Source organism: Pholcus phalangioides, unplaced genomic scaffold (assembly GCF_987345545.1).
Source record: "Pholcus phalangioides strain wild (caught in Gottingen) unplaced genomic scaffold, Ppha-v1.0 ptg000001l_1, whole genome shotgun sequence".
NCBI classification, from domain to species: domain Eukaryota; kingdom Metazoa; phylum Arthropoda; class Arachnida; order Araneae; family Pholcidae; genus Pholcus; species Pholcus phalangioides.
In genome coordinates, this window is record NW_028301594.1 from 5,627,820 (window position 1) to 5,654,700 (window position 26,881).

The following is a 26,881-nucleotide window of genomic DNA, read 5'->3' on the forward strand; positions in this document are numbered from 1 at the left end:
ATAAAAGAGTGTTATCAATTCAATGAATAAAAAAAAAGTGTAAATAATCATATACTGAAGGTTGTAATTATTAATTTTGTTTTTTTTCCCTCCTCAGACGGAAAGTCCCCGGAGTCGAAAGAGGTCTCGCTACCGTTTTTGTTGACACAGCGAGGCCCGGTTTTTTGAGGGTTTTTCACGTTGTTTTTGAGAAAGTTTGTTATTGTGGACGAAAAAGTGATGTCTGTAGACGGATGTTCGAGTCGCTCGATTTGCGGGCTGGAACTGAATAGCGTCAATGACTTGGTCAAATCAGTCACATCCGTTACTCAGACCGGGTATCGATTGTATTTCTTTTCAAATCCCGGTGGCTTTCATTGTTTTCCTTTGCCTAAGCTCGATTCATATCGATAAATAAAACTTCTGATTCTCTTGTTTGAACTGTAATGCTTAACATACTGAATGCAGCAACGGATCCAAGGAGGCGATGCCGTATGATTGTATCGAATAGCGGGATCGTCCCGTGTTTTACGGAACAGGCATTTTCCCATGTCAGGGGTCTGTCCAGTCGAAATTCGGGTCCGTTTTCCGGACCCTTCACGAAATTCTAGGTCTCGAAAAACGGACCCTATACGAAATTCTAGATCTCAAAGAATGGATCCTTCCAAAATACAAATTAATGAAACCATAAATCCGGCATTTCATTTCTTTTGTAATAAATTACCCAAAATGTCTGGACAGAGACACCTGCGTGTAATTATGCTTTATACTCTTAGATATTTGTGCCGGAGCAAACACAAGCTTTTTTAGCTGTAACATAACCATAGTCTCGTCTCCCCCCCCCCCCCCCCCCCCACCATGGATCATAGTTAATCGGAGCAAGCTGCAAATGAAGCACAGGCAGACATCAGATGTTAATGAAGTGGAGCCAGACATCTTCAGATGTTAATGGAGTAGAAGCAGGTATCTTCACCTACGAATGAAGTGGAAGCAGACATTTTCTGTCGCTAATGAAGCAAAGGCAGACATCTTCAGCTTCGAATGGAGTGGAGTCAGGCGTCTTCAGTTATGGATGGAGTGGAGGCAATAACCTTCAGTTATATGAATGGAGCAGAAGCGATGGATCATCTTCAGTTATGAATGGAGCAGAAGCGATCATCTTCAGTTATGAATGGAGCAGAAGCGATCATCTTCAGTTATGAATGGAGCAGAAGCGATCATCTTCAGTTATAAATGCAGCAGAAGCAATCATCTTCAGCTATGAATGGCATGGTCCCCACATCCTGGAGTAGGGCCCCTAGGCTGTGATCTTTTGTGGGCCCCTTTATGAGAAATTTATAGCTTGAAGAAACAGAAAATAACAAAAGTTGCCCCAGGGCTGGAGCCTTGCCAGCCCACCCCTTGTGGGGGCCATGATGAATGGAGCAGAAGCGATCATATTCAGCTATGAATGGAGCAGAACCAAAAGCTGGTCTTTTTTTCAGCTGTAGAAATAGTGGAGGCAGGCATGAATCCAGGGTGATTTATTGGGAGAGGCAAGTCTTTGTATGTTCGTTGGGCCATCGTGTAAAATACAGGAGAGACAAATTTTCCCTCTATTATTCAGCTTTTTGAGAGGCAATCGCCCCCTCTCTGGACTGAATATTGGTATGAATGGTAGCTTTGTTGAGACTACCTACAGCATACTGTCGCTTGGAGTTTAGCACTTTTCTGAAATTATTTTGTGATCATAGTTGAACCATAAATATTTTGAGAGCAGCTATAGTAAAATCTCTTTTTGGAATGTATTGTCAATTTTCTCTTTGGTGAGAAAAACGCCTGAAACATGAAGAGAAGTCGAGTAAAGGCCTGTTTACACTCATTAAGACAACTAAATTTTAAGTTGTCAAGTACTTTAAAATATATGCAGACGATAAGGGTCTTTTACACGGGTTTAGTGATTCGGTAATTTAGTAAAATAAAGATGGGTCTATTTTTTTCTGTTAAATAGACCTATTTGCATGTGCCAGTGAGTGTGGCCTGCCAATTTGAAGGATTTTTTTGCACTCTCTCCTGGGGGGGTTCATCTTAAGCATGAACCTGTTCATACTCCATTATCTCCCGTTTAGTGAGAATTCCTCAGAAATATGGGATGGCAAAGTAGCCATAGGACACAACCTTCAAGTTTGTTGAAAAATATTTATGCCGCAAATGTGTTTGTTTACCTAGAAATGAAAACAACCCTAAAAAGCGCACTGAAAATCAATCTATGTTGGAAATAGTGGAAGCTATGAAGTATTTGGTCGATGTGCTTTCAGGAGTTTAAAAGAATTGATTCAAAGATTCAAAAATATCGCGTGCTGGTGTGGAGGATTTATTCCGTATTAAAAACGAATATTTCCCTCCCTCATTTCATTTGGAATATTTCCCTCGTACAAAACAAATTTGCTGCCATCTATTGGTAAAAATACATAATCAGGTATTTAACATTAAGATAACATCTGCATTAAATTGAAAAAAAGAAAATTGTGAATTATTTTTATGTTTAATGAACCCTTAGAATTTCCTACAAACACAGAGAAATTTCTCACGACTGATTTTTCCGCGAATGTGTGAAATTTCTCATGAATTACTTCAGTTAATATTTTGCTTATACAACTAGATTTAGATACCCTGAAGAAGTGGGACAGACTTCGGAAACTTTCTGGTTTGCCAGAAAATTTAATATGATGTGTAATTTCAATTTTGTTGGTAATGCACATCTGTTTATGGTGTCTCTTCTCTGTATTTCGGGTTCTATTTTGGAAAGCAGCTCTTCAGACACAGGGCCGTCTTAAGAGCATCATGGGCCCCAGGGCCAAGTGATTTTCCTGAGGTCCTACCTAACAAATTTTTGAAAATTTCAGCCGGTTCTAATTCCTGTGAGGCCTCTCTTACCTTGACGCCCCCGGGCCCCATTCGTTAAGACGGCACTGTTCAGACATTCTAATTTGCATGCAAGTATTCTGATTTGTCTTCACCTGCTGATTCTTGGAACAAAAGTGCACTTGCACCCAGGTCATCTCTTCTCGTGTCCTTTCCCATAATCTTTTCGGCTTATATAATTCATAATTTATCTCCTCTTTAACTTCGATTAAAATATCCTATAATATGGCTCTTATCACAATATTCGAAATTTCTACTGGATCATCTTCATCCATTGTTGCAAAAGCTATGAGCTTTAAAAAAAAACATCTCTCTGAATGCCAGATATGAAAAAAATTATTACTATTATTTTCCCACACGTAGCACGCTTTCACGCCAGTTATGCTTGCCTCCATAAAAATTATCCAATGAGCATCTACTTAGGCGCGTGGTAGTCCAGGTCGATAAGATAGGTGCCTGAAGTACCGAAGGACATTAGAGGTATTCTGAGTTCAATTACCTGGTTGGCCCCCTTGTCAGAAACTTTCCTGACACTAGGGTACAACAGAAACGGCGACATGATGATAGAAAAAGATTGCTGCTACAGGGAGTCCCACATCGAGTGGTTAGCACACCAACTTCTCGATGGGTATAAAAAAACAAGGCTGCTGTTCGGATTTGGCAATAATTAGCCTTCGTGTGCAGAAAATGACCATGGTGCGACAAAAATGATCAATGAATGAGCATCTAATTATTCACTTATAGCGTACACACTTTTTGAACAATTGGTAACTTAAAATTTAGTTGACTACTTAATCACTTAACGTGTGTAAACGGGGCTTTAGAGTCGTGATTTTGGATGCCTTACTTTGCCAAAGAAAAGAATTGCCATAAAGGGGGATATTATTAGCCCCCATAGTAACTGGGGCTGTTTAAAAAAAAAAGAACCATGATAGCAAAACAAAATTCTTTCACTAAATAAGGGATCAAGAGTAAAAATATAGTTTCCTAGACCATATACAGGATTGAAAGTAATAAAAACCAGGGCTCTTTTAAATAATACAACGTCCTCCCTCCTGATATATAAATATTCTCTAGAATAATAAATAAAAACTCAGGACCCCCTCTTTTAAATAACAATGGTCAGGGTAAAAAAAGCTCTGGGTTCAATAAAAACACAATTGCAGTATTAGAACTAATTCGGTGAGAAGGCAAAAAAATTAAAAATGGAAATATGAAATAATAGGCTACGAGGATGAGTCATAGAGTAAGTCCCAAATTTCGATATGATATATCTTTATCGATACTATTTAGTAACAGATACTTTCAAAGAATGTTAATAGATGACAGCATTATCGGGCTTCATGATATTCATTTCATATCAACTCATAGTATTCACATGCATGCATAATTCAGTTTCAAAATGGCGATGGTTTTCGATGATCGTACAATAGAGGAGCAGCGTACTGTTGCCCGATTTTTGTGGGCAAAAGGACTCCATGCAAAAAATATTCACAGACATGTTTATCACATAAAGCAGTACGTAATTGGGTCTAGAAATTTCCTCAAGGCCACTCTAAAATTCATGACAATGATCTAACTGGGCATCCCATTTTGATTGAGACAGAACCACTGAGTGCAGCAGTTGGAGGAATTGATTCAGACGGATCAACATACAGCTCGCCTAACACAGGAGACAATTCAAAAATTTGGTTGGAAACTTCAACATCCACCTTACAGCCCGACTCAGCCCCAAGCTATTTTCATCTGTTTAGTCCACTAGAAAACAATTGTGGAAGCAAACATGTTGCAGATGATAAAGAGGTTCAAGATGAAGTCCTAATGTGGTTGAGACAGCAACCTGAAGAATTTTATGCAGCTGGTATTCGGACACTGATAAAGCAATGGGATGAGTGCATAATATTTATGAGATTGTTGAGAAATAAAAATAGTTTTGAAGCAATTATCACAGAGTTATTTTTTAATTACCTTTTGTGACTGACTCAATGTCTCCCCTATGTATATTCCAACAAGAAATACAATGCAACATGTTGGGAAAACGGCTTATACAATATCATTGGTGCACACAGGGGTGGGATTGGAGTTCTAGTCCCAAAACACGATTCCACGAGATGAATTTTCGCTGCGTCATGTCATGTCAGATGATTTTATTCAATTTTTTTTTTGGTAAAACGATTGCACATCGAGAAAAGTTCATCAGTGACTGAGCTCCCACCATTGGCATGTCCTTCTAGGATAAAATAGAATCGTTTCACGTGACATGACGTGCCGTAGCCAAATCTCATCTCGTGGTAGGAGGACTATACATATATACTGTATCAATCTTAATTTTTCCTGGCTGGCGAGCAGTATAAGTCATGCAGCACATCCATATTTGCGCAAAACAAAACAATGACTCATGTTTAATTGCTTGCTCGGAAATGCTTTTTAAAAGAGTTAATACTTTTTTTACGTAGTTAAAACGAGTTTCAAACTCGTTAAATAAAAATTTTACAATTCTTTTAGCTGTTTGCGAGATACTACTGTATTTTTCAAATTTGAATTCTGTGAAATGTTTTCTAATTTCTTCATTTTTTCCCTCTCTGAACAGGTATGGTTTCATTCTGACGCCAATTGTACATCAAAGATTCCGTAGAGAATTTCTGCGCGGGAAATGTCTGAATAGGGATGGAGCTTTCACCAGATCTGACTTGCTGTTGTGTTGTAATGGTGAATATCTGCATTTTGCTGTGAAAAATTTATTCATGTGTTCGCTGTAATGTTAGTCAATTAACACTGAAATGTATTTATTTTTTGTAAGGTAAATTTCAGAACATATATATTTAATATTGAATTTATGATTGCGTTTAAGAAACTGAGTGAAAAAAGATGATCAGAGTTCATTCAGATCAAGCACAGACAAAAATGTAATTGCATAATCTACGTGGGCATGGATGTGTTGACAAAAATAAAAAGGAAAGAGGCGATTGTGAATATTTTTCATAAACAAATGTTTATGAAGTTTCTTGATCAGTTTGACACATTTATGTTCCTATCTCAATGATGGCAAAATAATGATACTGATTCTTCCAATCACCACTGACTTCATATTACATCAAGTAAAGCTGAGTGGCAATGTAATTGCAGAGGGGGGAAAAATGTTAGATTGCTTCAATAAGCAGAATAATTTTGGTTAACAATATATATATATATTTCTGGTATTTGTCGTTCCATACAGGACCGTAACTAGAGGGGGGGGGCGACTGCCCTGGGTGGCAATTTCAGGTGGGAATAAAGAACAGTTTTAAAATTATTGAATTTTAAAGTTGTGGGTGCAGCAAAATAATGTTTGCACTGGGCGGCAAAAATCCTAGTTATGGCCCTGGTTCCATATTACCTAAAAAAGAATAAGGGTGCTATAGCCAGGTTGACAAGATACTAAATGCACCTGAAGTAAAAATGCAAAATTTAGCTTTTTTAAGTTTGAAACTGGCTTTGTCCTTTGTAAGAATCTTTTATTGGGGGGGGGGGGGGGAGATGGTTCTAATATTCTGTATTTTGCAAAATTGGCAATTTCCAATTGTGCCAACGTTTTGGTCCTTTGTCGACACAGATTTTTTTTTTCTCATAAAACACTTCCAGCATCGTAAAAATTCCAAATGGCTACCAAAGGGGTTATTGATTATTTCATGATGAACACAAAACAGATAGCGAGAACATTGCAAGGAAGAATTGTAGAACCACCAAAGAAAGTGTTTGTCACTGAATTTACCTAACCATTACATTTGGTTTGGGAGTACATGTTATGGCAAACCCCAACCGCAACCAAACTTTTTATGATGATCACTGTTCGGAACCATTTTAGCATCACATTTTGGGTAAAAAACTATCGTATCTTTTGCTGGTAGCCCACCAACTTCTGTCAAACACTGAAGTGTTTAAGGAAACATATTTTCTTGATATTATGCCCAGAACTCAGAAAGAAAAGTTATCTGATCTCTTCTGGGATTCGAACCCAGCCCTCTTGCCTTTCGGGCAAGCATGCTACCATCTACACCATTGGAGACACTACCATGCCTTCCTTATTTCCTGCACCTTGGCATGAAGCGCTGAAGCAGAGGCATTAGTAGCTTCTCTTAACTTCAGTAAATATCCCGCCAGGTAGGACAGTAGAGATAGAGATAGACGCCTTTTTTTTCTCAGCCCATTATACCAAGGGGAAATAAATCTAAATTTATAATAAATAAATTACAAGTTTACAAAAAAAAACCAAACTTGTCACAACCTTGTTTACAGAATCTTAGCCCTTTATATTATTCAAACTTGTGAAAGGGGGATGATGTCAACATGATTGTGTAAGTATATGGTTAGTACTGCAAGTTTTTGTACCAAGTGCCCTTTACTTCTTATTGAGAGCCTGAGATCTGATTTGCATTGACTTTGAATTATAGGTTGTTATCTAAGTTACACTTATATCGCATGAAATGATGATAATAATAACAAAAATGATCAATATTTGCTATCATTACAACCTGTATTTTATATTTCCCCCCCTTCAGATTGGTCTTTCAATATTGCTGGAAAACTTTCACCATGGATCAATGTGGATTCATCTAGTCCAATACAACGGAAAAACTCTGAGAAAGTTAGTTTTTGTGAAATATATTTATGATCCAATAGCAGAGTATTCTGTATTTTGGAAAGTTATTGTTCTCATCCTTTTGAATTTACCTTCAAGTTGCTGCTTATATTTCTTTTTCCCCAAAATGAAATACAATAATCTCTCTTATGTATCTCTCATTTCTACGAGGGGATTATATTATTCTCCTCATTTATCTTCCTCAGTTATAAGACGATTTTCTGCACTCCTGTCCAAAGATATAGAATCTCTAGATAAAGAATAGAAAGATATAGATAATAGAATTTCATTTATATTACTTTTTTATTTATGCGACTCATTTTGTGATATACCTCTCAGTTACAAGTCGCAAAAAAAAAAAAAATGTCAGAAAACACTTTTACAAAGAGTAATTTCTATCATTGCTGGTAGGTGGTGCTATTATGAAAATATTTCGTAGTGTGTAGTTTTTTTTTAATACTGTATAACAAATACAAAATTAATACTGAAATAAGTTGTAGAAAAAAGATTGGATGATATGAATAAGGGAATAAAATTCTTTGAAAGATTTTTAAATTTTTTTTTGCAAATAAAGGCGAAATTTATGATTTTTAAATTTTTTTGTGAAATTTACGTGTCCCTATTTATTACAAAAAATTTAGCAATAGAACTCTGGAAAATATTGAATCTGAAGATGAGTATACCCTGCATTATCTTGGCTGAAAAAATTTGAATGAAGTGACCAAAGAAAAAATAAAGCTTTGTGCTGACATTTTTGTTTTTAATGCAGTTTTTGAATATCAAAAATGCAAAAAAATATTTTGAAAATTCCAAAAAATCAATGCTTGGGTATGGAAGGGAGATGCACATACATTAGTTAATCTGTTACTCATAAATCTATTTTCGATATTTTTTATCAGATAGAACTATTTATGCTCTAGTATTTTTTAGGAAATTATATATATATTATAATTTTGTTACATGGGTATACAACAGTGACTATTCTTATGTGCATGTTTTTGTATATTCATGCATATGTATTTATATATATTTTGTAGGCATTAGAACAAGAAATTTTTTATGCAATGCACTTGAGCCTACCTGTAGTGATGATTTCTCTGAATGGCATGAATTGTACAAACCTAGCGAGATTTGTGTATGATAAAATTGCAATGAGCACACACCATGTAAGTACCCACATTAAAAAAACATTTTAGCAGTTTTTTTCCCCATGCTTTACGTGTAGGTGATTTATACTAATGAATGTGTGTGTGACTGTTTTTCTCTCACATAATTTGTATAAACATTCAAAATTAATATCTTAAAAAAATAAAGTTTAGTAGTTTTATTGTCTATTCTTACAGCTTAAGTGCTGAAGATGCAAATAATTTATTAATCCTAATTTTTTCAAAAAGTTCTTGTAATTTTGCTTAGATTTTATGAAAATAGTATACCATATTTTAACATGCATAAGGAACCTTCATGTATAAGGAATCCCTGATTTTTTGGGCTTAAAATTTGGAAAGAAGTTGAAAAATATTTATCATGCTATATTGCTATCCATGTATAAGAAACCCCTGCTATTTTCGAGACCTAATTTTTGGCAAAAAGGACCCTTATACACATTAGAATACGGTATATCTAGTAGTGTAAATTGGTAAAGAATTTTTTTGTTAAATACTTTTTATCTCAGCTTCTGAGAAAAATTTAAATGTATAAATGTTTTTGAGCTATAGTGTTAAAGAGAGTTTATAAATTCTTCCAATGTCAAGAATCATCAAAAAAGAAAAAAAAAGGTTAATATACATTTGAATTTGGTTCCAGCTCTTAGTTCAATGGGACAGCAAAAATAAAAATCCATCTAGTTTGTCAATATAGCATAACTACATCCTTACAAGAAACCTTGTGATCAACAACTCTTGCTGTTGGTAATAATCATTAAAAATATTTCCCCATTGTCTATAATTTTCCGAACCATCTATGTTTGATCCTATTAAAACTTTCTTTTTTTTGCTACAACTACATTGCTCACCTACAAAGATGGATGTTTTATCTGGCAAACACTTGAAGACAAGTCCTATTTCATCTACCATAAGTCTTTGGATTAGGAGTAACTTGGTTTTTATGAGTGTTTTGCAAGATGAGCAAAAATTTTAAACAAATTGTGACTCTTAATGAGTGATGTCTCGCAAGATGAGCATAAATTTTAGAATTTTTTTTATACTTTGATTTGATGAACAATATATTTCTTACAATACAAGTGATAAGTATCCCAAAGACATCACTTGATCATAATTAAAAAGCAGACAGTTCGCTTTCTGTTACTGCTAGCAAGGCTGTCTCAATAGGTTCAAGAGGTTTTGAGGGCCTTCCTTGTTTGATTTGGTTTTATTTGTTAAGACATCACTGACTATGTTAGTGACATTTATAGCACAATCCTATAAAATATTGTCTCACTCTCTTGCTGGGTGTTGATGCAAGCCGAAATTCCAAAGTGTAACCCTTTTCTCTTTTATATCATTCCGGAAATACTCACACAGTCAATGTAAAATAATCAAATATACAATAATTTAAATCAACTTCCACTATATTTTTGAAAAGAATTGTGGCTGGTGGGAGGGTAATGGTTGTAGTACAAATCATTTGTTTCCATTATTTGCTATGGAGAAGTATGATTCAGTATACAAATGTTTTGGATCACAAGCACATTCACGAAAAAAATTATGCTCGTGAACCGATGTTCCCAGTGTATATTGACAATGACGTAAGATCATACCCGGTAACACAAACAATCACTAAGCCATTTTTCTGCCCTTTGCTTTACCTACAGATGCACTTTCATCACAGATCTTTTTGTTTCAAAAGTATCAGACCCAAGATGACTAAGGAATAGTTAAGAATTTAAAGGAAACATACACTCTGCAAATCGTATGTTTTGAATACACAAATTAATCTGTTTCCAAATCATTTGAAAAATTAAAAAAAGGGGAGGGGAAATTGGTAGTTTCAATAGCAGGAGATGTATGGAACTTGACAAAAAGTATTAAAATTTGAATCATCATTCTTTTTTCACTATTTTTTTTTTAGAAATTTTCAAAGACATTTTCTTTTTTTTTTTATTACACAAATACAAAGGTATGTACACATACAAACATGTATACAATATAATATACAAACATATATATACGCATGCAAACATATAATACATAAATTATTGACCTCATGGGGCTTGAATGTCCTTTCAGCAGGTCTATAAGGGTTATACTTAGTGATATTAGTTCAGACACAGCTTTATTATTGTGGTTTGTGCTGGTTGGTTATTGTTTCATAAAGTATGAACTTTTTTTTAAATTTAAAACTGAAAAAAAAGAAAGAAAATATACATATATGGATGAGTTGTTATACACATGGTGTTTCGAAAAGAATCGCCCGATTTGAAATGTGTATATTACAAAAAATATTGAACATAGACACACACACTTAAGGTTAATTTTATATTACATGGCTAATCAAAGTTTTTTTACAAACCAAATTAAAGGTGCTCAATATATGAGCACAGCATGTAGATGCACAGTATATACAGTAGTGAAATACGTCCCAAACTTTTGCAAGCATGTTTGCATCCACTGCTTCCACGGCTGCTGCTATGTGTATCTTCAGTTCGGCTAATGTAGCTGGAAGGGGAGGCACATAAATATAGTCTTTTATAAACCCCTACAAAAAGAAATCGCACACTGTGAGGTCTGGGATCTTGGAGGCCAGTGATGTTTAACTGAATCGTCAGGTCCTGTACAGCGAATCCATCATTTAGGAAAATGATTGTTCAAAAATTCTCGAATGCCCAAGATCCATTGTGGTGGTGCACTGTCTTGCTGGAAAATGAAGTCATCCAAATCGGTTTCTAACTTTAGGAAAAACTAGTTTTCAAGCATTTATTTTTCAAGTGGCCGAAGGAAGAATGTTAGCTGAATGTTACCTGTCAGCAACTGCATGAAACTCAAGATTTCCCCCTTTTCTACCTACACATTATTCAATCAAAACAGATTAAAAGCTGAATAGTTATGATTTTTTTTAAATTGGATGATTCTTTTTGAAACATCCTGTATATTAAGTTGTTGTATAATGTATTGTTATAATATAGATTCAAGACTAGTGTTTATTGAAAATACAAAGATATTTTTATTTATTCCCCCCCCCCCTCATTTTTATGGCTGTGTTTGAGTCAAAGGTGTTTTTCAATTACATTTTATTTCAGAGCACATTAACAGTATGGGTTCACGTTCCAATGAAAGCTCCACAAGATGAGAGCAAACTTTTCATGAACTGTCCATATGAGGAAAATCCATCCGATTCTTTTGACATTCAGTACAGCCAAGACACTTGGGAATGGTATGTTAGTCATTAAGTATTTTACACACCAATAATATAGTTGAATATTTTACCAATTATAAACATATAAAAAGGCTAGTTCATATTTTTTTTCCTTGCCATTATGAATAACAAATTCTGAATTGTAAGATTATTTTATCAGGTAATCCCTGTAATATTATACTACCTTCACTTTGATAATAAACATTTATAACTGCTGTATTAAGTTTCTATTCTAATAATCATCTGAAAGCTTTCCGCTTTAGTATCTCTTCAATAAGGTTATTTGAGCCTATATGTATATTAAGGCCTATTATTTTTTACCCAACTGCAAAAAAAATAATTTTTCTTGCTTCGAAGGCTATTAAAAAAAAATTGTTTCGAAGTAATATAAGTAGTTCAAAAGATGTATATTTTTTTAAATTCCAACATGCTTGAAACTTGACATACTTTGAGTTTTTCTGCATTTGGTATAAAGTCTTTACAAACAAGTACAAATTCTAATTCATATAGTATAAAATTTTCATTGATATTGTTGTTTTTCTTGCAATCTAGGTGGAATTTCTTCCGTTCCATTTGTAACTCGGACCGTAAAATTAGTCTTGCATTAGAGTTGAGTGCAGACCTGCCGTCGGAAGAGGAATTGACAAGATGGTTGGGAGAACCATTACGATGCACAATTGTTCCAACCTCAGTGTTTTTAACGAACAAAAAGGGATATCCCGTATTGTCTAGACCTCATCAGGCATTCCTTAGAAGAACATTCAAAGTAAAGATATACTGACATCTTACTGTATCAGAGCTAGTTTTCCCTATTTATTGTTTGTTTTATAAAACCTGTATGCAGTTCTAGTCCTATATAGGATGATATGAATACTGATATCAGTGATGAATAATGATGAATACGAATGATCAGTCTTTTTTTAAGCATTAATGAGAAGTTTGTTTTCTGCAATGAAGTTTTCATTCTTAGAAATACAGTGAAATGCCTATATTATGATACTTAAGGGACTTTGACCTTTGAAGACCAAACACACCCCACATCCCATCTCAGAGAGATATTGAAGCGTTCGGGAAAGATGGATGTATCTGGAAAATTTTATTATAAAAAAACATTGTTACCTCAGATGAAGGCAACAAAAATAAAATATATATAAAAATAAGAAATAAAAGCGATCACCAATCTGAAATCTAACAGATAATTAAAATCTAAACAACAAACGCCAATGAGCAATCAACATTATAAACAGTATTATAAGATGATGGTGTATAGTCCATCCCATAAAAAATCTAGCAATCATCAATTAATTGAATGTCAATAATCTTGGAATATAAAATTTCAAATTGCAGTGAATCAGCTAATCACAGTCATCCATGCTTTTTATATTGTCCAGCTTCCACATATCAGTTCGATTGTCAACATCAGGTCTTCAGTGGTCAGTCCACCGTCGTCTAGGCCGCAAGCTGTATATCCTCGCCAGAGTGCTGCACTCTCGCGAGAGTGGTTATTTGGTGTCAGTAACTCCTCTCGGTCTTGGCTGCAAGTTGTACTCCCTCACCTGACTGCTGCTCTTTCTTGGTGGAACATACATTACTCAAGGGATTTTGAAACATTCTTATAAAAGAGATATCATTGTATAGGCCAGTGGTTCTCAACATGGGGTTCATATGCCTCTCTTGTGGTCTTGAGATATTCTGAGGGGCCACATGGGTGAAAATCAGGTGGAAGGGGGAACCATGGCAAGTGGTGAAGGGGGCTACATGAATGAATGAACGCCAGTACTCTGTCAGTGGACTTATCCCATTGCTGAGATCTCTTCCAGCCCAGCTTTGTGGTGGAGTCTGGAACACTATTATGAAGCCAAAAAAAAAAAAAATTAATACAAACATATATATATAAATATATACATACAAATAAAAACATGCACATGCAAAAGTATAACTATATAGACTATATTTCCCTGGACATTGGGAACTGTAGCGATTAACAGTTTTTTGCTGTGGTAACAGATGTGATGGGGTTGAAAGTTGGAGAATGTTCCAGGATTTTGTTAGAAGAATGAATGTACTATTTTATTAGAGGTACTTAGAGGGTCCCATGTCATTTTATTATCTTACATTCGTAAAATAAAATGCATAGAATTCTCATTGCATAATACAAAATGTCTACTGGAATGAGTGTTCTTGCTTAACACCTTGTAGGTAAGCAAATAAAATTGGTTGGTGTTGTTCATTTCTGTACTAGAAGCCAGCAACTGTTCGATTGTGTTGAGTTCACTCGCTTGATGGTGAAGGGGCCTTAGAGAGCTATGAAAAATATACCTTTCAGGTGTTATTCAAATATAATGGGGAGAAAATGTGACTATTTTCAAAATACAGGAGAGCTGCTCATAGAATTAGGACCATCTTAACCCATGGACCCTTGGGGGGGGGGGCACTACATGATGAGATCTGATTTTTTAGTGTAAGTGTGTAATCTGTTACTTCTAGCTGAGTATGGTGCCCCAGAGCATCACTTTACTTGAAGACCCACAATGCTGAGAGGGCGTATTTCATAACGCCCCCCCCCCCCCCCACAAGAAGGCTCACTAAATTCCAGCTCAGGGTTGGTGTGGACTCAGGGTGATGCATCGGGAGAGGTGATTTTTTGTATGGGTTTGATGGATTATCGCATGTTTTACACAGACCTATTTTTCGATATAAAACTTTTGTTCATTATGATTTCAGTTTTGATTAAACTCAATTCCATAGATAGAAAAGAATTCTTCTAGGCTATGGACAAGGTGCATGTGTGGTTCAGTAGTAGTAGTTGTTGTCTATATTCACTTCACTTGAGGCAATAACCTTTTTCATTGAGTTTGCTTTTTTTTTTTTTTTGTCCTATTGGAATAGAAATTTCAGTAGTAATCTTGTAGCAAATATTCCTCTTTGATGGTTTTATGCAGAAGAGCTAGAACATGATCACATAAAAATTAACAAAACTGCTTGGCATTTAACATTTAAACACATAATTTAGCTTTCAATTTAAAATGTTTAACTTTTGTTCCATGTTTATATTCTATTCTCCGATCAACTGAATTTTCTTCTAACTTTTGATATATTCTGATTTTATGTAGCTCAAATCTCAAGTTGTCATTAGTGGCATCAACAGGCATAGTCATATAAAGCATTACTATAGCTACATAGATCACTTATGGAAGGTATGTTTCTTGATTTTTCTAGATTATGAAATTGTGTTGTGCTTAAAATTTATATAAATTATGATCAGAAATGTTTCAATCTACTGAATATGGTTGAATATTTTTTTCACAATGCCAATTTTAGTAAAGATCTCTTGTATTGTTTGTAGTTTTCAACAAAACCTTGATTGTGTTTGAGTGAAAAAATTTTAAAATTTGTTAAATAATTTTAATTTTTTTTAAACCAAATTTAGTGTGCATAAAATGATCACGCCTACAAAAATGATCAAATGGTGATTGTTTAATTATAAAGCTGAAATTTAAATTCAGAAGGAAAAAGAACAATAATTGATAAAAAGAAATTTAAATTTCAGATCAGCGACAATTTTTATGGACAGACTTTTCAACTCTGGGAGTTATTTTGCTATTTGGACTAATTTTTTCTGCTTTGCTGAATTTTTTTAAAACAATATTTTTCTTTTGTTCGTTAAAGACGCAAGAGCCCAATGACGTAGTGGCTAATTATGCAAAAGGGTTTGAAGATTATTTACAAATTCCACTTCAGGTGAGAAAGAAAACTTTTTTTTTCAAGTTTACAGACATCAATCCTTTTCCTCACAGTACTAAATGATGTTTTATGTGTTTGATTTAACAATTGTGATTGAAAAAATTAAAAGATGGTATAATACCTAATAAGCAATACATTAATTCTCCGGTATGTGAAGTTACAATATAAAGATCATATTAATTTTTGCAAAGTATATCAAAGTTATGTTATATGTTGTATTACTTATGTATGATGAGTGAAGTGTTAGTGAGTCATGTGCAAAACATTTCTGAATTGGCAGGGTATTTCTGGTTCCTAAAATATGAGACATAATTCATGTATTAAAATTATTCACTCGATTTTTACTCTATATTTTCCATGCTATTTGTGATCAGTTTTGTTGAATTTGTAATTTGGTTGAGATGAAGGTCCACAATATTTCAAAATACAGTTAAACCTTGTATAAAAATACTCTGCATACCAAGAAAAAATATTGTTGTTGAGGGATTATCATTATAGCGAGAGGTGGCAGTTTAACATTAGAGCAAGGCTGGACAAATCGCAAAAAAATCTAGGTGCCGGAAAAAATTTTCACCTGGAGGAAATGGGTCAAAATGCTTCCTTTGACTTTTTCAGGACATAGTGACCCCATTTCATGTTGGAAGATGTGCTGCTATAAATTGCAAACATTTTGTGCTGCTCTCAGCCGGCAATTTAGTTACTACACAAAAACATTTTAGATGCCAATACCAATTTTTTAGTTGCCATTTCGACCTGGCAGCTGGGATTTGTCTAGCCCTGTATTAGAGTATAGACATTTCCAAACAAGACAAAAAATATCATTAAAGAGGGACTTATCGTTATATCAAGTATCATTGTAGCGAGGTTTCATTGTACATGTTAAACATTCTAAATTAAATAATGATTGAAACATGATTTTTAACGCACAGCCTACTTTACATTTGTTATTTCTCTCATTCATTCAAAAAAGTTTTTTTTTCTCCCATAATATCTCTTAGCCCCTGATGGATAACCTAGAGGCAACTACTTATGAAACATTTGAAAAAGATCCTGTGAAATATACTGACTATCAGCTGGTAATTTTTTTGACTGTTGGTCTAGTTTTATTGAATGATCAAGCATTATTTGAATAGAGATCTTTAAATACATTAAAATTTTTTCTTGTTTCTAAATTTTGAACTCATTCATTGTTATTTTTTCAGGCGATTCTTAAGGCTTTGAAAGACAAAGTACCAGATAGTGAAGCAGAGACACGTACAGTGTAAGTTTGTATGTATTTATAGCATTATGTATGGGTGTTTCCATGTATTCATGTTGTTTCAAAACTGAAAAATTTTTGCTATGAAATATGTTGTTTTTAAAGTGTGTGTGTGGGCTGTGAGATTTATATTTTAAGTCCATCACTCAGAGATTTGAATATCAGTATATATGTTACAATGAAGTGATAAATTCAGGGATATGCATTATCATATTAGTCAATATGCATAATCACAGACCATTTTGGTAATATCATGGATAATCTGCAGCTCGTATTTGCAAATGTGATAAATTGTCAATGAATTGCGTAAATTTACAAGACATTGTGCTTAAACTCAAGTCTAGGATGATGAATTTGATTGGTAATGTTGTTTATGTTTGCACATGTGGATAAATACAGTGATGTCTCACATATGCACCCTCTCACTTATTTGCTTTTGTCACTTATAAAATGAATTTCTGCATTTCTGGTCAAAGATGTAGGTAAAGAATGCTATTAACTTATACATCTCTCTCTCTCTCTCAGGGCCAGAACTGAGGGGAGGGGGAATTGCCCTGGGTGACAAAATTTAGGGTGCAACAAAAAACACTGTTATAAAATAAAATTATTAAATTTTAAAGTTGCGGAGCAGCAAAAATCCTAGTTACAGCCCTGCTCTCACTTATATGTCTTTTTTTTGTTTTGTTTCCTTGCACTGACACATAAGTGAGAGATCATTGTATGATGAAAGCCAACATTAGCAACATTGATAAGTTTAATTTTTGTATTTGCTTCACACTTAGTTTAATTTAGTTCAATTTTTATAGTAAAATATGTGTATTGAACATATTGCTTACAGCAAAACAGATAAGTAAAATTAGTGACATTTGTATGTCATTTGGTAAGTTGGTAAGTTTGATTTCTTTCTTATTATCAAACTTGCCAACTTCATTTTGGAATTAGGCATACTATCCCGGTAAAAAAGTGACGAATGCTGTGAAATTTATTTAACTTCTGAAGTGATTGTTGATTAGACATCATAACTGGCAATTATGCATAATTACTGATTTATCACATTTACCATAACATGCAAATACACTAAGGCTGCAACAGGCAAATTGCCCAACGAGGTGGCTGAAAAAAGATGCCGATAAAAAATATGGATGTTAAGTATAACTAAAAACATCAACCCAATATAAAAGCATATATAATGAAATTAATACTATATAATGCACTGCCCATGAAAAAAATTATGGTTGCCTTATGTAAGTATGGATAGCTTCTCGATTGATCCCACTATGTTTATCATACTTCTCGATTAATCCCACTATGTTTATCATACTTCTCGATTAATCCCACTATGTTTATCATACTTCTCAATTAATCCCACTATGTTTGTCATACTTCTCGATTAATCCCACTATGTTTATCATACTTCTCAATTAATCCCACTATGTTTATCATACTTCTCAATTAATCCCACTATGTTTATCATACTTCTCAATTAATCCCACTATGTTTATCATACTTCTCGATTAATCCCACTATGTTTATCATACTTCTTTTTAAACGTGTCAATTGTGTTATAATTCATGACCCCTGGAGGTAAGCTATTCCATTATTTTATTAACAACTGTATTAGGATGTGTAAAATGAATCTCATCACACATTATTCACTTCATATTTAGTGGATGATTATTTTGTTCATATTTTAGGGTGCTGATGGTTGTAGGTGCTGGCCGTGGTCCTTTAGTCAGAGGAGCACTGTCAGCTGCTCAGAATGCAAATAGAAAAATCAAAATTTACGCTGTTGAAAAAAATCCCAATGCTGTAGTTACGTAAGTTTTAAATTTTTTAGCGAGTCTGTGGATAAAAATTTTTGTTGCAATGATAATTCATTTCCACTTGCCTGTTGATGCATTCTGGTAATTTTATTAAACCTTATTATTCATTTATTCTTTTTTTTTTAATGAGTTGAATACTTAACCCTTGAATGCATAGCTTTCAATGTGCACAAATCATTTTTTAAACTCGAATGGCTGGTATTACACACATAAATTTATAATTTTATGCATAGTTAAAAAAATGAAAGGAAGTATTGCATGTGTAATGCTTTCAATATGCAATATTTACATGTTAATGTTATGAGAAAATACATTTTGTTTCCTTTTTTAACCTTAAAATTCAAAGAGCAGTCATTTTTTTAAAATAAAAATTGTGCATTCAAGGGTTAAGATGAAGTATTTTATGTTGAAAGAGCATTTTCTTTATTTAAGGTTGCAAGCTCAGCAGGAAGAAATGTGGGGAGATAAAGTCACAGTCGTTGCTTGTGATATGCGAGAATGGAATGCCCCTGAAAAAGCTGACATAATTGTGTCTGAACTTCTTGGCTCATTTGGGGACAACGAGCTTTCACCTGAGTGCTTGGATGGAGCTCAAAAATTCCTGAAAGGTGCATAATGTAGTCAATATTTTTGAATTTCTGATTGAGACATTAAAATTTTATTCACTTGACAATTTTTTTTTTAAAATAAAATTTCTTTATTGGAACCAAGTTACCATGTAGAAAATGTTAAGCTAGAAAGTAGAAACTACTTATGGAAAAACAAAAAAAAATTCTTTATGATAATTTAGTAAAGTAATATTTTTTTTTTCTTCATTTGTTCTCAGATGATGGAATCAGTATCCCTCAAACTTATACAAGTTACCTGGCTCCAGTTAGTTCACAGAAGCTGTATTCTGAAGTGTTTGTCATGCGAGATAAAGATAAGCATCCTTGGGTGAGATAATTTTATTAGATGCATTTAACTTTGGGCATCCCTGCTCTAAATCAGATAAATAGTCCTTTAGTTTCCTGTGCCATACTAAAAATGCAAATGATAGCTAATGAGAGCATTTTAAAACCATTTGCAATTCTAAGTAATAAGGGGGAAAGCATAGGTGGAGATAGACTTGAAAGTCTGGGGGGACATGATGATGCCAATTCATACATACACGTGTAGATTAGATCAGATGACTCCACTTTTGGTGCTGGGGACCTCCCTGTCCCCCCTATATCTTCGCCCACGGGGGAAAGAAAGGCAATGATCACTTGGTGGTAGAATGCACTTGAAATCTACTTGAAACATTATCAGGATATTACAAAAATATGTGTTTCTGTTGGCTAGAAATTTCTTTTTTGGGTCTCAATTGATATCTCTTTACATGCTGGAATTGAGTTAGACACCCATGCTCTAGAGCAGGGGTGGCCAACTTCTCTCTGTTCAAGGGCCAACATAATGGTCAGCTGCAGCAACTAGGGTTGCACCAAGGACAACACTCTTGTGTCTAAGCCGCACTCATAAAATTACCCAAAAATTCCCAGATTTGTATCCACTGCAAATAATATGGTGAAAAATGGGTAATTTAGTGATTAAAATTTCACCCTAGGGGCTCTACTTTTTCATAAACTGATACATATCAGTTGTTTTTCCTGGTTCCTTGCTAGTAGATACAATGTGCATCAAAAATTAATCTTTCTTTTGCAAATTACTCCATTCAATTACATCCATAGTTTGAGTTTTAGAGACGAAATATTTTTTCTGCATTTTCTGCAATTATTTTCATCCCTTATTCTTGATTTGGCAACTGGTGGGTAGGTACACACAAGTCAAATAGACACTCAAAGAACTGATGGATGGAAAGCATGCCAAATGCCAATTGTATGGATCGTATTGACTCATGGGTAAACCTGTGATGGTACTAAGACAAAATGTACTAGTTTCTCATGGACCAGTTATAGTTTTGCATAAAAAAGTTTTTCTTTCTAATTTTCAAAAAAATATTTTCTCTGCTTTTACAGACGCACTTTGAAATGCCATATGTTGTCCGTCTACATAATCGAACGGAAGTTGCCAGACCCCAACCTGTTTTTACATTCGAACATCCAAATAAAGGTTAGTCATGATCAGACATTTTATATTGAAAAAAAAATTGAATTTTTTTTAAAATAACAATATTGACTACTTTAAAAAATGTTTCTAATGTTTAGAACATGTTTATGAAAATGTTTCTAATGTTTAGAAAAGAATAAAAATTAACTTGATATTTCTATTGATGGCTGTTAGCCTGCCAGGTCTCTCTTGTCGTGAGAGCATTTTCCAATAAGTATGTTTAATTTCTGTTAATCATCATAGAATCAAAAAATTATTTTTTCTTTTGCTCTTTTCTGCTGCCTTGATTCTTATCTTCTGCTGCCTTTTCTTATCTTTGGCAAAAGCATCATCTTGAAGTCTTCTATATCAAACTATTTTGTTTTCCTGGATTTGAGTACAGTCACAACAAATTGTCTCTCTGAAGCCTAGACAAAGTGGAAAAGAACCACCACCATGCAATCACCTTTAGCCAATAAGCATCCTCGAAAAGAAAATATCTTTTGGTGTGATTCTTGATAATGTCACTATGTGTAGTGTTTTCCATGTGGTAGGATCAGTCAGGCAGTTGCCCATTAAAGTTACCTTTCTTTGTTTTAAGGCCATCAGTGATTCACTGTTTCATTTTTTCTCATTTGTTTTCCATTAGTCTTGTGTATGACCAGGCTTTCTACTCACAAAACAAAATCAATGAGGCCGCTAACTTTTGAAATTTGAGAACTACTGCGTCAGATAGTTTTATTCGAATGCCTCACAATGGCTAAATAATTCTAATGGCTAAATAACAAAAAATTTTGGATTTTAGCTCAAAGGAAAAAGACGTCCCATTTTAGAATAGAATTTAAAAAATAGAAAAGGATTAAACATTTTGCAACCAATTATATGATAAAGAAAAACTAAGTTGCTGTGTTTTACCAATACCCATTTACCCTACGTCCTGTTCAACGAAACAGGATTTATGGTCACCGTACTTGCAAACAGGACTTTTTCAGATTTTTTTATCATTTGGTTATTGTTATCAAAATCCCCCAATGTGAACACATTAAGCGCAGTGGACTGTATTTGTTGAAACATCTATACATCCCTCTTCTAGAAACAAGATCCTTTACACGTATTGAATTGGTTTTTTCAGTCAATTCATACTGAATGAAAATTTTGCAAATAAGATTGGTCTCCAGACCACTGGCCTAGAATTTATTGAGCTCCCCACTAATCCGAGTTCTATTCAGGACTGTCTCAACATCATGGGCCCCCTAGGCAAAGTGATGCTATGGTAGTCCCATACTTAGCCGGAAATCAGCGGCCCACATATTTCCTACTTATTTTCAAAATTTATTGTACTATACAAAATATCACGAGACCCCGGGTATGACCTCTCACAAGAGTGGGACTGACAAAGCTGCAGCCCGGGGCCTGATATGGTTTTCTGGTTTTCATCATTTTTTGTTTTTCACACTATAAATTAAATATAGAGGAGGGGGTCTGTGAAAAATCCAGCCGGGGGCCTGCGAAAACCCCCATCCCCTAGGGAACCTGCTGCAAAATGTAGGCAGTGAGGCCCGGCTGGGTTCATGCGCTAAGAGATGGCCCTGGTTTTGTGGGTGGTTTTGTTGGATTCTGTTAAGTGTATAGTCACTAATATAAAAGCTTTATTTCTTCACACCTTAATTTTTCTTCTCAGCTCTCTGCAGTCCTCTAAACCCCATCATGGCCCCTTTCTAAATTTTCTTCTGTGGCCCCCGGTTGAGAACCACTGCACTAGACTACAGAGGCAACAAATATCTCAATCTTTCCTTGGAGTTCGTTGGAGTTGAATTTTCTCTCTTTCCAAAATATATCTTCGCATCAGCCAGCTGTTAAAAACCTTTGTAAAGATAGGCTTGCCTAGTAATGGTTGAAAATACTTTCTTATGCAGTTTTGAAGTTGTTTGTAAGACATATTTTCCTTTATGTTTTGCAGATGAAATTATAGATAATAGCAGGTACAAGAAACTGACTTTCAAAATTCCATACAATTGTGTCATCCATGGTTTTGCTGGGTATTTCGATACAGTCCTTTACAAAGATATCAAGCTGAGTAAGTTCACTGTTTATGCTTCGCAATTGAACAGACATATTTTGAAGATTTAGTTCTGAAGTGGAATTATATATATATTTTTGCATTATTATATTTTTATGTTAAAATAATGCATTTCTAGTAAAATTTGTTCTCATGTGATTCTTTTTATTTTGACAAATAGCATATCAGAAGCTTATTTTCAAATGTAAACATTTCTATTTTTTTTTTAATTAATTTTTCAATGGTTTTTCCTGAAGGAAACCTGAAGGATGAGCTCTATTGGATTATATAACAGAGTTTATTCCAATGGAAATATTTTTGGTAAAAATTAGAGTGTAAAATGCTGTTTCCACCAAAAGGGAAAATATCCACCTCTTTCATTCACTTTTGTATTTTTTGATAGAACCTCTCCATAACGGCCATCTATGGAACCTAAAATTCTGTATGCTAACAAGGAGTGTCCATTAATAGATAGTAAAATACTTTGAATCCCATCAAGGTAATTAAAATAGTGTCCTTTAGTGGAGGTGTCTGCTAACGGGTGTGTCCATTATGGGAGGTTCTGCTGTAGAATAATTGTGTTTCTTATGTTAATGACGAGAGGGCAGTGTAAGGGTGTTTTCCTTGGCTAGATTGAAACCTTCTGGAATAAATAGGTGATGTAGAAATTTCCAGACTTGATCAGCTCCAATTTTAATCAAAAGGTAACATTTCCACTAATTTTCTTTGAAAACAGAACATTTCTGAAACTCAAATTTAGATTACTCTCTTGAATGTTGATCATAGTAATTAAATATTCTTCTACCATTCCTATATGCTACCTGTTTGCTATTTTATACTTTTCTAAAGCAAACGTATTCCGGAGGAAAACCCTTTTTTTTGCTTCTACCTTAAATTTGTTAAAAGTTGAAATGTTCCCTTTTGAAAATAAGCTCTTCATATGTGAATTCCGATGAGACGATTTGTAGGATTTCAATTTATTATCACAGTTGTAGATATTTGAAAGCAAAATAATTCCTTATAGGTATTTTTCACAAGGCAAAGTCGACAAAAAGTTGAGTAGTTTTATTCTAAGTGGTTAATATATTCTCAAAAATATTTCTTGTTGAAAAAAGATTCCCTATCCTTTGCAGATCTGTGAATGGCCCCCCATATACATTTAAATCTAACCAGTTATCAAAGTGATCTAAAGCAGAAAGATAAAAACTGTATTTTGTGCATCCATCCTCTCCTTTACCCATACCTATCATTTCCTAATTTATGAAGTATTTATGAAGCTGCTGCCAAGAGTCTGTCTCTCTTTATGATTAGCTTTGAATAATGGTGCTTCATGCTAATCATAACTGTGTTTCATGTTTTTGTAGGGCAGAGGGGGTTGCTGAGGTACCCAGGGCACTCAATCAGCAAACGTCTGTCGCAGTATCTTTCAGCTCGTGGTAAGCTGGATGCTTGATTGATTTCGTTAAAGAATATGAATCTTTTTTTGCTACTTTGCTAGCAGACTTTCATGGTCCGATTACGATCAGTTTGTTGGGAATTAGTATAAACACGGATCAGCATCATTGTATTTTATCTCGTTTTCCAAAGTTATCACACTTTCTGCCAAAAATAGTGTTCAGCCAGTTTGAACCACTTAAAAAGAAAATAAACTTACATATTTCGTATTTTACTGATATCCATTTGGAACATGTCCATAGATCTGTAGTCACACTCGCTAATTTATTAGGATGGTCGAGTGATAAAATAAGGCTTTGAATATAAACTTAGTTTAGAGTTCAGTGTTGAAGTGGGAATGGTTTTTTTATTTTTTTGTGGTAGTTAATATAATGTACATTTTTGTTGAACTTAGTTTTATGTATGGCTTTTTTTTCTTTGTTTTTTGATAGGTATTGTCCCAGAAACTCATTCTTCAGGCATGTTTAGCTGGTTTCCAGTATTCTTTCCTCATAAGGTAATTTTTTTATGGTACTTCATAAGTATTTGTAAGAATTTTTTTTTTCATATTTAAAAATAAAATCTAACATTGTGCCCAGTCAGAATTTTAGAGCCTCAACTTTGCATTTCGGGGAGGGGGGGGGGGTAGTTTTGACGAATACAGGAAATTTTATCTATGACATTGCTTTTTGTGATAGATACAGTGAAATATTGTGACATAAAGTTGCTCTGCTAAAGAATAAAGAAGAAAAACTATTGGTATAGACAGAGGGATCATGCATGCTTTTCATGCTCATTTATTAAATATTTGTCTACAAGTTCTTACATTTTTCGTGAATATTTTTCTTTTATAATCATTGATTACTTGTGAAAAGAGACGCTATTAGTTCAAGTTACTAGCAGTGTATTTAAAGTTTAATAACAGTTTAAATTTACTTTAACATTTCTAAAAGTAAATTTATTAATTTCTCTTTACGTAATATTCCACCTCTTGAACATAATATAATACTCCATGAGCCAAAGTGTTATAATTACAATGCATGTAATTGTCAACGTCTTGAACAAACTACTACGATAAAATACCTTGGTATTCATGTTGACCAGAATCTAAAATGGCTTTCTCATATTAACCATTTAAAAGCTAAATTGTGTTTCATGTTATACAAGTTTTATCATCTCAAACCTATCGTGACTAAAACCTTTCTACTAACCTACTATTTTACTCAATGTTTCATTCTCATTTACTGTATGTTCTCTCAGTCTGAGGAAGCGATTATATATCTAATGTTACTCCTATTTTGTATCAAAAAAAAAAAAATTATCAGGCTATTGACATCTGATTATAACACGCCATCTAACGAACTCTTCCATCAACTCCAGCTCCTACCGCTACGTTACTTATATTTTTATAGATCAATGATGATAATTAAGAAGAATGAATTTACTTTAACCTCAAACTCAGCCCACACATCTGCTTTTCCTTAATTCCACTTATTCACTACCTTTGGTTCACAAAACTACACTCAAAAAGCATTTCAGTTTTCTCGTTCCGAAATTTTATAATACTCTTCCCATTGAGATTATAGAGACAACTACATTCTCTAGTTTCAAAAAAAAATCTCAAGTTCCATGTTTTCCAAATTCCAGATATTGAGATCCACTTTTAATTTCATCCTCAGACTTTTTCGCTTAAACATAACTCTCATTTTTACCCCTCTGCTTTATCAACTCAATGTATGAACTAAATATAAAAAAGGGGAAAAAAATTCTGTCAAATAACATATCCAACTTTTTGCTCAGAAAAATTTAGACAATTGCTAATGCATTGCATTGGCACGGATGCACAGTATTATATTCCGCATATGTTGATTCATGTTCTCATATTGCATAAGTGTTACAGCACCTTCAACCCTGTTACATGTTTATTATTCACACCAATTGTATATATCTTGCCACCACCTATTGTTATGCTAAAAATTTAATTACATTTCTCTCTTTCTTTTCTTTTGTTTCTGTTGTTTATTTTCCACTTATCATTATAATACATATTTCTAATTTTGTTTCATTAATTATGATTTTTTTGGTCTGTCAAGAATCTTAATTTATTATACTAATCTTAACACACAAACATTTTGACTGTAACAACCAGTATGGGCTAATGTCTCTTTGGTTGTTTTGTACTTTATATGAATGATATTTTATTTTCTGGTAATTATTTGAAATAAAAAAAATATATATATGTATAGATTTCTTTCAAAAGATGAAAGTTATCAGTTAAAAACAATTGATATGCTCGTGAGATATATAATTCAGATTTTTTCAAATGAATTTGAAATTAATGAAAATTTATTGGCGTGTTTTTGATTTTCTAGGATCCCATTTACGTTAAAGGAGGTGAGGAATTGGAAGTCCATTTTTGGAGATGTATCTCGTCTCGCAATGTGTGGTATGAGTGGTTAGTAACAAAACCAGTTGTTGGTGCTGTACACAATCCTAATGGCCGCTCTTATACTATTGGACTTTAGTTCCCCCCTTCTCCTTTCCCACTGAGCAAATATTTCATGTTCAGTTAAATTAAGATGGACTTTCATAGTTTTTCCTAATAAAAAAAAAATATTTTTTTCATTGACAATGTTGTAACATTT

At 33.9% G+C, this 26,881-nt stretch overlaps 1 protein-coding gene across 2 annotated transcripts; it reads left to right on the forward strand.

The window, feature by feature from the left end:
* Positions 1-116: 116 nt before the first annotated feature.
* On the forward strand, positions 117-26,861 carry csul (protein arginine N-methyltransferase 5). 2 transcript variants are annotated; one of them, XM_089242671.1, is made up of 18 exons: positions 123-317; positions 5,474-5,592; positions 7,422-7,507; positions 8,539-8,667; positions 11,736-11,869; positions 12,404-12,617; positions 14,965-15,048; positions 15,521-15,592; positions 16,594-16,671; positions 16,798-16,856; positions 18,548-18,670; positions 19,109-19,284; positions 19,503-19,612; positions 20,674-20,767; positions 22,704-22,820; positions 24,167-24,238; positions 24,689-24,753; positions 26,609-26,861. In XM_089242671.1, the coding sequence occupies exons 1-18, from the start codon at positions 220-222 to the stop codon at positions 26,759-26,761; spliced, it is 1,983 nt and encodes a 660-aa protein (XP_089098797.1). In that variant the 5' UTR covers positions 123-219; the 3' UTR covers positions 26,762-26,861. The 2 variants fall into 2 exon arrangements, with proteins under 2 accessions (XP_089098882.1, XP_089098797.1); XM_089242756.1 differs by lacking the exon at positions 24,167-24,238 and having other exon boundaries at positions 117-317.
* Positions 26,862-26,881: the final 20 nt, after the last annotated feature.